At 41.4% G+C, this 15024-nt stretch overlaps 1 protein-coding gene across 1 annotated transcript; it reads right to left on the bottom strand.

The window, feature by feature from the left end:
• Positions 1-4156: 4156 nt before the first annotated feature.
• LOC135527776 (cytochrome c oxidase subunit 4 isoform 2, mitochondrial-like) lies at positions 4157-12400 on the bottom strand. The gene is made up of 5 exons (XM_064956332.1): positions 12269-12400; positions 5540-5636; positions 5004-5168; positions 4715-4846; positions 4157-4606 (listed from the first exon to the last, which is right to left on the bottom strand). Exons 2-5 carry the CDS (start codon positions 5634-5636, stop codon positions 4473-4475), a joined length of 528 nt encoding a protein of 175 aa, XP_064812404.1. The 5' UTR covers positions 12269-12400; the 3' UTR covers positions 4157-4472.
• Positions 12401-15024: the final 2624 nt, after the last annotated feature.

The raw sequence follows: 15024 nt of genomic DNA, 5'->3' as shown, positions 1-15024 counted from the left end.
GACAACATTTTGGGCAGTGATGCAATGGTTCATTTGATCAGTCTAAAACGTTGCACATACACCGCCATCTAGTGGCCAAAATCTAAATTGTGCCTCGACTCCAAAGTGATATAATGGCCTTTCTCTTGCATTTCAAAGATGGAACAAAAAAATAAATAGAACACGTTTTTTTCTTTGTATTATCTTCTACCAGATCTAATGTGTTATCTTCTCCTACATTAATTTCACATTTCCACAAACTTCAAAGTGTTTCCTTTCAAATGGTATCAAGAATATGCATATCCTTGCTTCAGGTCTTGAGCTACAGGCAGTTAGATTTGGGAATGTCACTTTAGGTGAAAATGGAAATAAAGGCTCAGATCCTTGAATTAAAGGGAAAAATCTGTAGTTGCTACATACAGTACCAGTCAAAAGTTTGGACACACCTACTCGTTCCAAGGTTTTTCTTTAATTTTACTAGGTGGGAACTCCTTCAAGACTGTTGGAAAAGCATTCCAGGTGAAGCTGGTTGAGAGAATGAGTGTGCAAAGCTGTCATCGAGGCAACTGGTGTCTCCTTCGAAGAATCTAAAATACACTTTGATTTGTTTAACAAGTTTTTTGGTTACTACATGATTCCTACGTGTTATTTCATAGTTGTGACGTAACACTACGTGTGACGTAACACTACGTGTTATTTCATAGTTGTGACGTCTTCACTATTATTCTACAATGTAGAAAATAGTCAAATAAAATAAAAACCTTGAATGAGTCAGCATGTCCAAACTTTTGACTGGTACTGTACATTTTTTGAAATTATAAGTGAATATGCACCCATTGATTCTTGAAGAATATAACTATTAAATAAACACCTCATGAGCTTAGTTCAACTTTCGTGCCCCACCGGAACCCAAAATGAGCTTATTTTACTCCAATGTTTATAAACAAAGAAAATGTAAACAAACAATATATAACCTCATGGTTAAAACTATAATTTTGACATCATGGATGGGCAGTCTTTGCTCCCATCTATGAATTTGATAGTGGTTACATATCTCCAGCCCCATCCCTCAGCTGTTTACCAAAACAGGGATAGGGAGGAGGCTTTGTTAGTTTTTCAATTGCTGATTGCTGCCTTAAAAGGCTTGATGCTGTCCCTTACCTAAAATTAGTCCTAACATTGCAAAGAATATCAGTATTTTCTGTAGAAAATTATTTGATTATGCTTGTAGTAGAGAGTATAGATGGCAAACAAGTTCAAGATCATGTATGGTCTGAGGCTCTGAGCATCATCACTACAAGTAAGGAAAGCACACAAAAAGGTACAAGGGTTGATTTTATTTTTTTGTTGTCATTGTAGCGTTAAGATTTCCCTTCACTGGAACTAAGGGAACCATGAGAACCAGCCCCAGACCAGTATTCCACTTCCACCACACTTTACTGTTGGCACTATGCGTTGGTGCAGGTAGCGTTCTCCTTGCATCCGCCAAACCCAGATTTGTGCGTCGGACTGCCAGATGGTGAAACGTGATTAATCACTCCAGAGAACACATTTCCACTGGTACAGAGTCCAATAGCGGCAAGCTTTACACCACTCCAGCCGACACCTGGCATTGCGCAAGGTGAACTTAGGCTTGTGTGCGGCTGCTCGGGCCATGGAAAGCTCCCGACGAACAGTTATTGTGCTGACGTTGCTTCCAGAGGCAGTTTGTAACTTGATAGTGAGTGTTGCAACCGAGGACAGACGATTTGTATGCGCTTCAGCACTCGGCAGTCTCGTCCTGTGAGATTGTGTGGTCTACCACTTCGTGGCTGAGCCGTTGTTGCTCCTAGACGTTTCCACTTCACAATAACAGCACTTACAGTTGTCCAGGGCAGCACTAGCAGGGCAGAAATTTGACAAACTGACTTGTTGGAAAGGTTGCATCCTATGACGATGCCACGTTGAAGGTTACTGCGCTCATCAGTAAGGCCATTCTACTGCCAGTGTTTGTCTATGGAGATTGCATGGCTGTGTGCTCGATTTTATACACATGTACATGAGTTTGTGTTTATAGTGTACGTGCAGATACAGTTGAAGTGGGAAGTTTACATACACTTAGGTTGGAGTCATAACAACATGTGTTTCACTCCACAAATTTCTTGTTAAAAAAACTATAGTTTTGGCACGTCGGTTAGGACATCTACTTTGTGCATGACACAAGTAATTTTTCCAACAATTGTTTACAGATTACTTCACTTATAATTCACTGTATCACAATTACAATGGTTCAGAAGTTTACTTACACTTAGTTGACTGTGCCTTTAAACAGCTTAGAAAATTCCATAAAATGCTTCAGAAGCTTCTGATAGGCTAATTGACATCATTTGAGTCAATTGGAGTGTATACCTGTGGATACATGTGGATGTATTTCAAGACCTACCTTCAAACTCAGTGCCGTTTTGCTTGACATCATGGGAAAATCAAAATAAATCAACCAAGACCTCAGAAAAAAATGTAGACCTCCACGGGTTCATCCTTGGGAGTAATTTCCAAACGTCTGAAGTTACCACGTCCATCTTTACAAACATTAGTACGCAAGTATAAACACCATGGGACCACGCAGCCATCATACCGCTCAGGAAGGAGACGCGTTCTGTCTCCTAGAGATGAACGTACTTTGGTGCGAAAAGTGCAAAGGACCTTGTGAAGTTGCTGGAGGAAACAGGTACAAAGTATCTATATCCACAGTAAAACGAGTCCCATATCAACATAACCTGAAAGGCCGCTCAGCAAGGAAGAAGCCACTGCTCCAAAACCGCTATAAAAAAGCCAGACTATGGTTTGCAACTGCACATGAGGACAAAGATCATAATTTTTGGAGAAATGTCCTCTGGTCTGATGAAACCAAAATACAACTGTTTGGCCATAATGACCAACGACAAAGAACACCATACCAACCATGAAGCACGGGGGTGACAGCATCATGTTGTGGGGGTGCTTTGCTGCAGGAGGGACTGGTGCATAACACAAAATAGATGGCATCATGAGGGAGGAAAATTATGTGATATATTGAAGCAACATCTCAAGACATCAGTCAGGAAGTTAAAGCTTGGTCGCAAATGGGTCTTCCAAATGGACAATGACCCCACGCATACTTACAAAGTTGTGGCAAAATGGCTTAAGGACAACAAAGTCAAGGTATTGGAGTGGCCATCACAAAGCTCTGACCTCAATCCTATAGAACATTTGTGGGCAGAACTGAAAAGGTGTGTGCGATCACGGAGGCCTACTAACCTGACTCAGTTACACCAGCTCTGTCAGGAGGAATGGGACAAAATTCACCCAACTTATTGTGGGAAACGTTTGACCCAAGTCAAACAATTTAAAGGCAATGCTACCAAATACTAATTGAGTGTATGTAAACTTCTGACCCACTGGGAATGTGATGAAAGAAATAAAAGCTGAAATAAAAAATTCTCTCTACTATTATTCTGACATTTCACATTCTTAAAATAAAGTGGTGATCCTAACTGACCTAAAACAGGGAATTTTTACTGGGATTAAATGTCAGGAATTGTGAAAAACTGAGTTTAAATGTAGTTGGCTAAGGTGTATGTAAACTTCCCGTCTTCAACTGTACGTGCACCACGCTATTGCTCTCTCTCCCTCTGCTGTGGGTGAGTCTTGCAAGCTGTCACAAATGGCGAGAGGCTGAATCTCATTTGCTCGGACTCTAATTTCTTGGGGGCTTGCCCACATGGGGGGAAATGTAGGGAATATGGTGCAGCACAGCTTCTAGAAAACAGTCTTTCAAACTATGGATTTCATGGCTAATTGAGGTAACACAGTAATGTTGCTCAGATTATGCATGTATGAACTACACATTGACACATCCAGTCCAAAGTGGGAGGTCTAAAAAAATACTTATTTGTCACCAAAGTACCAGAGCATGTCTTTAAAGCCAAAGTATCGGAGCATGTCTTTAAAGCCAAAGTTCCGGTGCATGTCTTTAAAGCCAAAGTTCCGGTGCATGTCTTTAAAGCCAAAGTACCAAAGCATGTCTTTAAAGCCAAAGTTCCGGTGCATGTCTTTTAAGCCAACGTATCGGAGCATGTCTTTAAAGAGTTTCACAGTTATGGGATAAAACAGAAGTATACTAGGCTGTGTTTTTTGTTAGTGTTGAGTGTATCTGAACCACAGGGACCACCAAGGCAATTGTATAACCCGCAATACTCACTTCCTTTTTGGCCAAACCAGACACAATACCACTGGAATGCTAAAGCAGAAATTAGGACAAGCAGCCCATATTGTTAGACATATTTTCTCAGATAGATGGAGAGAGAAGAAAGCCAACCGTTTTTTGTAATTTTTTACTTAAACAGTATGGGGATGGATTCAGATGGGTAGCTATGGTGGAAGGAGAGGCTGTTGGCTAAACGGAGGGTCAAGGTGTTGTCAAGTCCAACCGCTCCTCATTTCAGTACAGTATCCCGTCCATTCCATTACTTAATTTACTTCCATTGTTTGTTCTTGTAGTCCCACTTGGCAGAAAAGCCCTCAATCGGGTTGACCCGCATGTCCAGCATCCTCTGGATCTGCTTAGCCTGCCACTCCTCACCAAAAGTGTGAGGTTGAGGTGGGTACACTGTGCGACACAAGGGAGAAAGAGAGCAGCAGCTTTGAGGATGGAACATGTGTGATACAGGCTCGAGGAAGTCTATCAAGTTTAGCAATCAACCATGAGAATTCGTACCATAGTGGCCCTGCCAAAACACCACCAGACCAGTGATGCCAAAGAAGATGAACATCCCACCAATCACGGTCTTCCACTCATGGGACGGCTTCTTCATCTCAGGGTAGGTGTGGTTGAACTTCAGCCTGTACACTGGGACAGAGAAGGAGAAATATTAAGGGTAGCAGGATGAAAGGCTGTAAAATGAGAAGGAATGAGACAGTACATCTTAATTTGCTTTGGCAATGTAAACGTTCAGTGTGTTTCCCATGCCAATAAAGCTGTTTTAAATGAATTGAGAGGGGATTACAGGCTATTTTTTCCTCCTTGGACAGTGCAGTCCATGGCCCCTTCTCCTTCTGTTTCAGGCTCTTATCCTTAGAATCAAGGACATCAATCCATGCTCTGTCTGGCAGAGGGGTGTCCAGACGATCCCAGTACATTGGCTGGGACATGTCCACCTGGTCAGATACCTCTACAGTACAGGAGCGATAGGACACAATATTGATTATGTGAGGGGGAGGTTGAGGTAAAGGGAGTTGTAAGGTGGGGTTTAGAGGTTTATAGACGTTAGAGAAGTAGACATTACACTGGGTGATAAGACCTCAGGTCCTTGCGCTTGTAAAACCATTCACCACTTAAAGCCAACAGCGCCATCTGCTGATAATACATGCAATGGCGCAGTAGGCCATGCCATTTCAAATTCAACTTGCTCGAATAAAATTAGGATTTACACAACAAACTAGGATATGTGTATTGTGATGAATTTTTTTGGGATACATTTATACTGAAAATAAATGTTTTTTCCTACAGACAATTATGCACGCATGCCATGTCAAAGAATACCGTGGTGGCTTGACATCCTCGCACCACTGTTGGTCAGTCCCACCACCGCGCGCCTGGAAAGCAAGCACCCGACTCGTCCTGCTGTCAGGTGAAGCATCTGACAGGTGAGGAATAGAGACAGAACAAGATTTATACCTCAACAAAATGTCTCTACATAACTGATCATTCCATCCGGACCCAGTGAGCACCGTCCGACGTCGTTGTCCATGAACGTTGAAAAGACGCACCATCACTCATTCATATCTTTATGTACATATTCTTTATCCCCTTACACTGTGTATAAGATATTAGTTTTGTAATTGTTAGTTAGATTACTTGTTGGTTATTACTGGATTGTCGGAACTGGAAGCACAAGCATTTCGCTACACTCGCATTAACATCTGCTAACCATGTGTATGTGACAAATACAATTTGATTTGATTTGATTTGACGTCCATATTTGGTCCATCTCCCCTGGCCTTGATTTAAACATCCACAGACGTCATTTTTCGGTCCAGACCGGCCTTGATTTTAATGTCCACAGACATCTGGTCCAGACCGGACAAAACATTTGAACTAAACATCAACATCTATAATTGGTTCAGATTTGGACAGTACAGTATAGTAAAGAACAGTAGAGTATAGTTCAGTACAGTAGAGTAGAGTACAATACAGTACAGTACAGAACATAGTAAAGTACAGTATTATGTACTCTATTGTACCCTACTGTACTCTAATGTACTGAACTAAACAGTGTACTTTACTGTATTTTAATGCACTCTGTGCGCCACTGCATTGGTGAGGGGGGGGGGGGGGGACCCTGCTCCGCTGTTCTCTACTGTTGTCCAAACTTGTGAAACATAGACGTCTATATTGGTTCAGACGTTTTAAGCTCTGGCATGGGTCAGCAACGTCAGAGCAGGGGAGCAAGACCTGTGTCTTGTTTAGAATAGAATAATACTATGTGCTTTGCAAGTGTTCATTTTTTTTTTACATTTACATTTGAGATATTAGCAGACGCTCTTATCCAGAGCAACTTACAGTCAGTGCATTCAATTAAAAGGTAGATAAACAACCGCATATTAATTACACTAATAGCACAACAACAACAACAAAAAAACGTTTTCGTAACAGTCCTGAGAAGTGCTCTGTTGTTGTTTTTTCTGTTGGTCCAATAAATTTGATCATGATCATTATCAGTTGTTAAAGCTTTTGAAAGTGCATGTGACAGGTAAGAGCAATGATACATATAATATAATGCTTTCTTTATTGACTAGTAGATCAGTTAATGTATGAGTGGTTGAACTTTGTCCATAGAAACAATTAACAAAAAAAAATGTATTTTCAGCATATACATCTTTTAGTGGTCATTTCAATGTAATTTTGCTCACTGGGGAGGCTCCCTCTTTCATTTTAAAGTGACCAGGTATTCTAACAATAAGCCAAAACGTATCCTCTGCGCAATGCCGTAAAAACAAAGGTTGATGAAAAAGCCTAGCTTCTTTAGGGACTTCATAGCAAAGCAAGTTAGGCTAAGTAACTACGCTGGTGGAGAGTGGAGTAAGTTGAGCCAAAGGGTTAGTTAAGCTACGCTTTGTTTCTAGCAGTGGTGCAAAGTACGTAGGTAAAAATACTTTAAAGTACCCCTTAAGTTTGTTTTGGGGGGGGGGGAGTCCATTAGAGCAGCAGCAAGGGATGAAACAATATACAATGTCTCTGAAGAGGTACATCCCCACATGAAAAAATCATATAGTAGTCCGCAAAAACACTAAAAGGGAATACTGTGGTATTTACTGTAGTTTTACAGACAAGTAGTATACTGTAGTATTTATAGTTTACTACAGTCTAAATACTCCAGTAAGAAAAAAAATACTGTAGTCTATACTATAGTAATTACTGTAGTGTTTTTGTGGACTGTAACATACAGTATTATTTACTGTAGTGTTTTTGCGGACATTACTGTTGCATTTTTGTTTCGTTGCCTTTGACATAGCAGTGGGGGCTTGTCCTTGAGGAACCCTACTGGACAAAATACTCAAAGAGCACATTTTCCATAACCTGTAGGTAGGTATGTAGATAAGACTGAGGTCTGAATGTAGCCTGTAGGGAACACAATATATGGTCTATACTTGGCATGTACAGTTGGTTTCTCACTTATGGGTGACACAAATTAGGATATGGCGGGGGGGGGGGGGGGTATGGAAATTGTATATTGTAGTATATACCATAGTAATTACTGCAGTGTTTTTGTGAACATTACTGTAGTATTTACTGTGGTGTTTTGTGGTATGTAGTATACCGTAGTATTTACTATTGTATTCTACAGTATATTACAACGTTATATAGTGATTACTACACATGATCGAGGGGTACTACAGTGTCTAGTATAGTATTCTACAGTATTCTACAGTAGTAGCATAGGCACACAAGAGCTGTGTTCGAATACTCATACGAACTGCACTAACCATAAATGTGACGTAAATTGCGTATATAGTATGCTTATTGGTCATAGTATGGATATAGTTAGTATGCCAAAAGTTCCCGGATGTCGTACTAAATTCACCAAAATACAAAGTAGACAAGCAGAGGACACTATTTCCGTGCTCTTAGGGCCCATAATGCAATTCTGCAGAAAATGGGCATGGCTTCACAACGTTTTCAGATGTGAAGAAAATGGCGGACAATATGCAGCCGAAGTCCAATGAGAGAGGATACAAATTCGTTGCTTTAACTAATTATGACAAATGTTAAGATGTTGAGCAATGTAATAATGTAATGACTTTTCAAAATAAGTTGTGTTGGCGGACAATTTGTTTACGAACCACATTACAGCAGTATATACCGGGTATGTTGCCTACTAGTACATCAAACTTGCCAGTATATTTACTTTATACTATCTAACTAACTACCCAATGTTTGTTGACTTGATTATTCACGTCATTCATAGCTTAGCGAAGTGGTCCGTTCATAAATTCGCTCTGGCGCCACACTCCCAGGGCCCTCGCCTCCTCCCTGTAGGCTGTCTCATCATTGTTGGTAATCAGGCCTACTACTGTAGTGTCATCTGCAAACTTGATTGGAGTTGGAGGCGTGCATGGCCACGCAGTCATGGGTGAACAGGGAGTACAGGAGGGGGCAGAGCACGTACACGTGTGGGGCCCCTGTGTTCCTACCTTCACCACCTGGGGTGCGGCCCGTCAGGAAGTCCAGGACCCACTTGCACAGGGCGGGGTTCAGACCCAGGGCCCCGAGCTTAATGATGAGCTTGGAGGGTACTATGGTGTTGAATGCTGAGCTATAGTCAATAAACAGCATTCTTACATACAGTTGAAGTCAGAAGTTTACATAATTAGGTTGGAGTCATTTAAAACTAGTTTTTCAACCACTCCACAAATGTTTTGTTTACAAATTATAGTTTTGGCAAGTCGGTTAGCACATCTACTTTGTGCAAAACACAAGTCATTTTTCCAATAATTGTTTACAGAGATTATTTCACTTAAAATTCACTGTATCACAATTCCAGTGGGTCAGAAGTTTACATACACTAAGTTGACTGTGCCTTTAGAACAGCTTAGATGATGATGTATGGCTTCTGATAGGCTAATTGACATAATTTGAGTCAACTGGAGGTGCACCTGTGGATGTATTTCAACGCCTACCTTCAAACTCAGTGCCTCTTTGCTTGACATCATGGGAAAATCAAAAGAAATCAGCCAAGACCTCAGAAACAAAATTGTAGACCTTCATAAGTCTGGTTCATCCTTGGGAGCAATTTCTAAACGCCTGAAAGTACCACGTTCATCTTTACAAACAATAGTACGCAAGTATAAACACCATGGGACCACGCAGCCGTCATACCGCTCAGGAAGAAGACGCGTTCTGTCTCCTAGAGATAAACGCACTTTGGAGCGAAAAGTGCAAATCAATCGCAGAACAACAGCAAAGGACCTTGTGAAGATACTGGAGGAAACATGTACAAAAGTATCTATATCCACAGTAAAACGAGTCCTATATCGACATAACCTGAAAGGCCGCTCCAAAACCGCCATGAAAAAGCCAGACTACGGTTTGCAACTGCACATGGGGACAAAGATTGTACTTTTTGGAGAAATGTCCTCTGGTCTGATGAAACAAAAATACAACTGTTTGGCCATAATGACCACCGTTATGTTTGGAGGAAAAGGGGGAGGCTTGCAAGTCGAAGAACACCATCCCAACCATGAAGCACTGGGGTGGAAGCATCATGTTGTGGGGGTGCTTTGCTGCACAAGGGACAGGTGCACAACACAAAAAAGATGGCATCATGAGAAAGGAAAATTATGTGGATATATTGAAGCAACATCTCAAAACATCAGTCAGGAAGTTAAAGCTTGGTCGCAAATGGGTCTTCCAAATGGACAATGACCCCAAGCATACTTCCGAAGTTGTGGCAAAATGGCTTAAGGACAACAAAGTCAAGGTAGTGGAGTGGGCATCACAAAGCTCTGACCTCAATCCCATAGAAAATTTGTGGGCAGAACTGAAAACGCGTGTGTGAACAAGGAGGCCTACAAATCTGACTCAGTTACACCAGCTCTGTCAGGAGGAATGAGCCAAAATTCAATATTCAAAATATTATTCTGACGTTTCACATCCTTAAAATAAAGTAGTGATCCTAACTGACCTAAAACAGAATATTTACTAGGATTAAATGTCAGGAATTGTGACAAACTGAGTTTAAATGTATTTAGCTAAGGTGTATGTAAACGTCTGACTTCAACTGTAGGTATTCCTCTTGTCCAGATGAGATAGGGTCACGTGCAGTGTGATGGTGACTGCATCGTATGTGGATCTATTGGTAAGCAAATTGGAGTGGGTCTAGGGTGTCAGGTAAGGTAGAGGTGATATGATCCTTGACTAGTCTCTCAAAGCACTTCATGATGACAGAAGCGATAGTCAATTAGTTCCGTTACCTTTTCTTTCTTGGGTACAGGAAAAATCGTGGACACGACGAAGCAGTATTAATTAACACAACATAGTAGTATTAACAGGAGGAAGTAGTATTAACAGGAGGAAGTAGTATTAACAGGAGGAAGTAGTATTAACAGGAGGAAGTAGTATTAACAGGAGGAAGTAGTATTAACAGGAGGAAGTAGTATTAACAGGAGGAAGTAGTATTAACACAACAAAGCAGTATTAACACGATGAAGCAATATGAACACCACAAAGCAGTATTTTAACAAGCAAAAACAGAATCTCTAGGCTTTGCAAAAAAATAAAAAATAATTAACAAAATGCTGAATTGGCTTAGTCTTGTTTTTTATGTTTTAGAAAAACAACATAACTCACAGCCTATCCTAACGTTACACGGCCTAATGTTATTAGCTATCTACCGGATATTTACAGTGTATCATTGCTATGCACCATTGCCATTTCTACAGTGTATCATTGCTATGCATAGCGGTGTGCGTCATCAGTGGACTAATCACAGGCTAATGTTACTTGGCCTAACGTTGTTATAATGTTTTGCTAGCTAGCGCACGTTAACTTACAGTGTGCCATTGCTATGCATAACCTACTGTCAATTTACCACTGGGGAAGGAATCGTCCATTTCAAATGACGAACTGTTCATTGCCTGGTTTGGACTTGCAGCAGCAGGCACCGGATCGTCTCTGACGACGTGTCCACAGGTCCGACTGGGTTGGTTGTGGTCGCGTCAATAATGTCAAATCATTAACAGTTGTCTTTTCATCCCGACCTTCAATTAAATGTAGCCTACTGTGAGCGTTATTGTTTAAAAAAAAAATCTTTGCCCTACACCGGTCTGCATTGCTTAAATAGCCTTTTGCTCCCATACATTCCCAAATGTTTCCCATACGTTTGTTTGACAATTCCGCATTGATACTCTCATCTCCCCAAATCTCCAGTAAGGTCTCCATTACACATTCAGTCCACGTCGCCCCTTTGCCCTCTCTCTCTCTCTCACACGCACACACACACACACACACACACACACACACACACACACACACACACACACACACACACACACACACACACACACACACACACACATACACACGAACACACACACACACACACACACACACACACACACACACACACACACACACATACACACACACACACACAAACACACACACACATACACACACACACACACCAGCAAGGAACATTTTTGGAAACTGGCTGTTGGTCAACATCAGTAGCCATGTCGCCACGTCTAAATGATCTCCACACACAGACGGACAGACAAACAGACACAGACCATTATACATTTATGAGACACACTTTGAGACATTTATGCAAAATCATTTGTGCAGACATATTTTTATCAAGGAGTATAGTGTGATTTGTTCTCCAAATATGGAGTTGTGTCTGTCTTTTAAGGCACAAATGTTTACAAATGAAACTTGTGGAGAATTGAGTTAACACATAGGGCATTGGCCGGCTAATAGCCTAATGCATCATTTCAAAAGGCATTGAGAGATATTACAATTATCTGTATCCAAATACAGTATTGCATACCATTAACACAATCCATTTTCCTCTCAACAGCCTGACGAGGAATAGTACCAATGCTCATGCCTTTGTTTGTAGAAGTCTCTGTCCGCACATTCTTTGTTAGAAGTCTAGAGACCCCTCTCAACCTTCCAAAGGATATAAATACCCTCCCAACCCAGCCCCTGTCTGACCCAAATAGCGAGTCCTCTCTGACCCCAAAGGTTCTGAAGTCATCGGGTACTCACATTTGTCCTGAGAGAGTGGACCTTGAGAAAAACAATCTGGACAAAAAAAGTTCACCCACTCTTCAGCGATTGCCTGCTTTGGCGCACTGTGGCTGTGTTTCAGCTTTGGTTCTTGGTGAGAAAATGGGAGGGCTAAAGGCAGAGAGGGGGTGTGTGAGAGCTTAGAGAGGCTAAACCAGTAAACAATCTGAGAAAGCATGTGACACTACTGGCAGACTAGAGCAGGGATAGGATTGCACCGGAAAATATATACATTCACTCTCTCTTTAATACCTTTCTCCTTTCCACCTTCACAGATATTACAGAGAACTCCACTGGGACAGAAACAGGGAGCCTCTGGAATGCAGAAAGGGTCACTTTAGGTCAGTTTTATTACAAGAACGAGGGATCTTAGAAAATAGTTACTTGTGAAGAGGAAATGGAAAAAGATCTCTAGAGAGAGAGAGAGAAAGAGACCGGGAGAGGCCGTGTGAAAGGTTGAAAGAGAGAGACCAAGAGAGGGTAGAGAAAAAGAGTGAGATGTGAACATCGGTATTTTGGGAGGAAGAGTGGGTGTTAGAAAAAGGGAAAGAGACCAGATGAGATCAAGTTCAGACCTGATTTAGGTTTAGGACCCGAACCACCATAACCCCTGACAGTTGTTTGGCTGCTGGTATGTGATCCACAGGAGGGAAACCAACGGTGTGGGCGCTGAGGGGAGAGGAGGGGGAGTGACAAGAGGGGTTGGTTAAGGACTCCACAGTACTGTATGCTGTTCAGCAAGCAAATGTTGCCAGCAGCTCTTAACTCAGAGGCACCTGTCTCTCTCTCTCTCTCTCTCTCTCTCTCTCTCTCTCTCACACACACACACACACACACTCGCACGCACGCACGCACACACACACACACACACACACACCACACACACACACACACACACACACACACACACACACACACACACACACACACACACACACACACACACACACACACACACACACACACACACACACACACACACACACACACACACTGCAGGCGATTGTGCCAGGTTGCTTTATGAGGTTAAGGTCAATGTTAGCATAAAGTATACCCACTTTGGTAGCACAATTGACCTACCTATTTCAGCAGAACATGGTAAAGAAATGACTGAAGTACTAACAGCCAGATTCTTGTAGTAGTAGGTTTTCAATCCATATTAACACAGAGCAGTGCAATGGATTCAGACAGTCTGTTAAAGAGTAACTTCCCTCTGATAAACAGTGTTTTTTTCTGGTACATTACGTAACTATAAGAGTCCACTTTACTTGGACAAACCCTCTTACTGCTTCTTTGATATCTTCATGGTTTGTATATATAAAACTACATTCAATCTGCTTGCCGATCTTTCACCAGCACAGGGCTAAGTATATTTGGCTGCAACGGTAGACTTGAATAAATCTACAGTATGTGGTTGGATGTATGCCTTTCAGTAGTGGTGGAAAAAGTACCCAATTGTCATACTTGAGTAAAAGTAAAGATACATGAATAGAAAAGTGACCCAGTAAAATAATACAAGTATTTGTTTGGTAAAAGTCTAAATGTATTTGGTTTTAAATATACTTAAATATCAAAAGTAAAAGTATAAATCATTTCACATTATTCACCTTATATTAAGCAAACCAGAAGGCACAAATTTCTTGTTTGTTTTTTTAACAGATAGCCAGGGTCACTCTCCAACACTCAGTCATCATTTACAAACAAAGCAATTGTGTTTAGTGAGTCTTCCAGATCAGAGGCAGTAGGGATGACCAGGGATGTTCTCTGTTTAGTGAGTCCACCAGATCAGAGGCAGTAGGGATGACCAGGGATGGTCTCTGTTTAGCGAGTCCCCAGATCAGAGGCAGTAGGGATGACCAGGGATGGTCTCTGTTTAGTGAGTCCCCAGATCAGAGGCAGTAGGGATGACCAGGGATGTTCCCTGGTTAGTGAGTCCACCAGATCAGAGGTAGTAGGGATGACCTGGGATGTTCTCTGTTTAGTGAGTCCTCCAGATCAGAGGCAGTAGGGATGACCAGGGATGTTCTCTTGATAAGTGTGTGAATTGAACCATTTCCTGCTAAGCATTCAAAATGTAATGAATAACTTTTGGGTGTCAGGGAAAATGTATCAAGTAAAAAGTACATTATTTCCTTTAGGAATGTAGTGAAGTAAAAGTAAATGTTGTCAAATATATAAACAGTAAAGTAAAGTTCAGATACCCCCAAACAACGACTTAAGTAGTACTTTAAAGTATTTTTACTTAAGTAGTTTACACCACTGCCTTTCAGTGCTACAACTCATAGTACAGTCCCACTGGGCACACGCTGGTTTAATCAATGTTGTTTCCATTTTATTTAAACGAAATTACGTTGAATAGACGTTGATTTGACGTCTGTGCCCAGTTGGTTATATTATTATGCACCAATAAACGAGTGCTGCAGACCAATGGTTCTTAGAAATACAAAATGGCTAAGAAGTTAAAAAGTTCTGCTCGTTGCTATTGGTGAACTCCCCCCCACCACCACCAACTTGCTCCGGGGGCTTTCCGTTGTCACGTGTTGCTGACGAAACGACCAGATAGTGGCGATGGGATCAATAAACCCATCAACTTCGGGACACACTCGTGAATTGAATGATGCAATTTATGTCCCCAATTTTAATAAAACGAGAATGACATTTGAATTGCCAAATCCGCCTGGGGTTTTACACGATATTAACCCTTCCTCAGCTTTGGGACATTTGTGCAAATGAAC

The sequence above is a fragment of the Oncorhynchus masou genome, chromosome 33, assembly GCF_036934945.1.
Source record: "Oncorhynchus masou masou isolate Uvic2021 chromosome 33, UVic_Omas_1.1, whole genome shotgun sequence".
NCBI lineage: Eukaryota > Metazoa > Chordata > Actinopteri > Salmoniformes > Salmonidae > Oncorhynchus > Oncorhynchus masou.
This window is presented reverse-complemented; position numbering and strand designations above follow the sequence as displayed.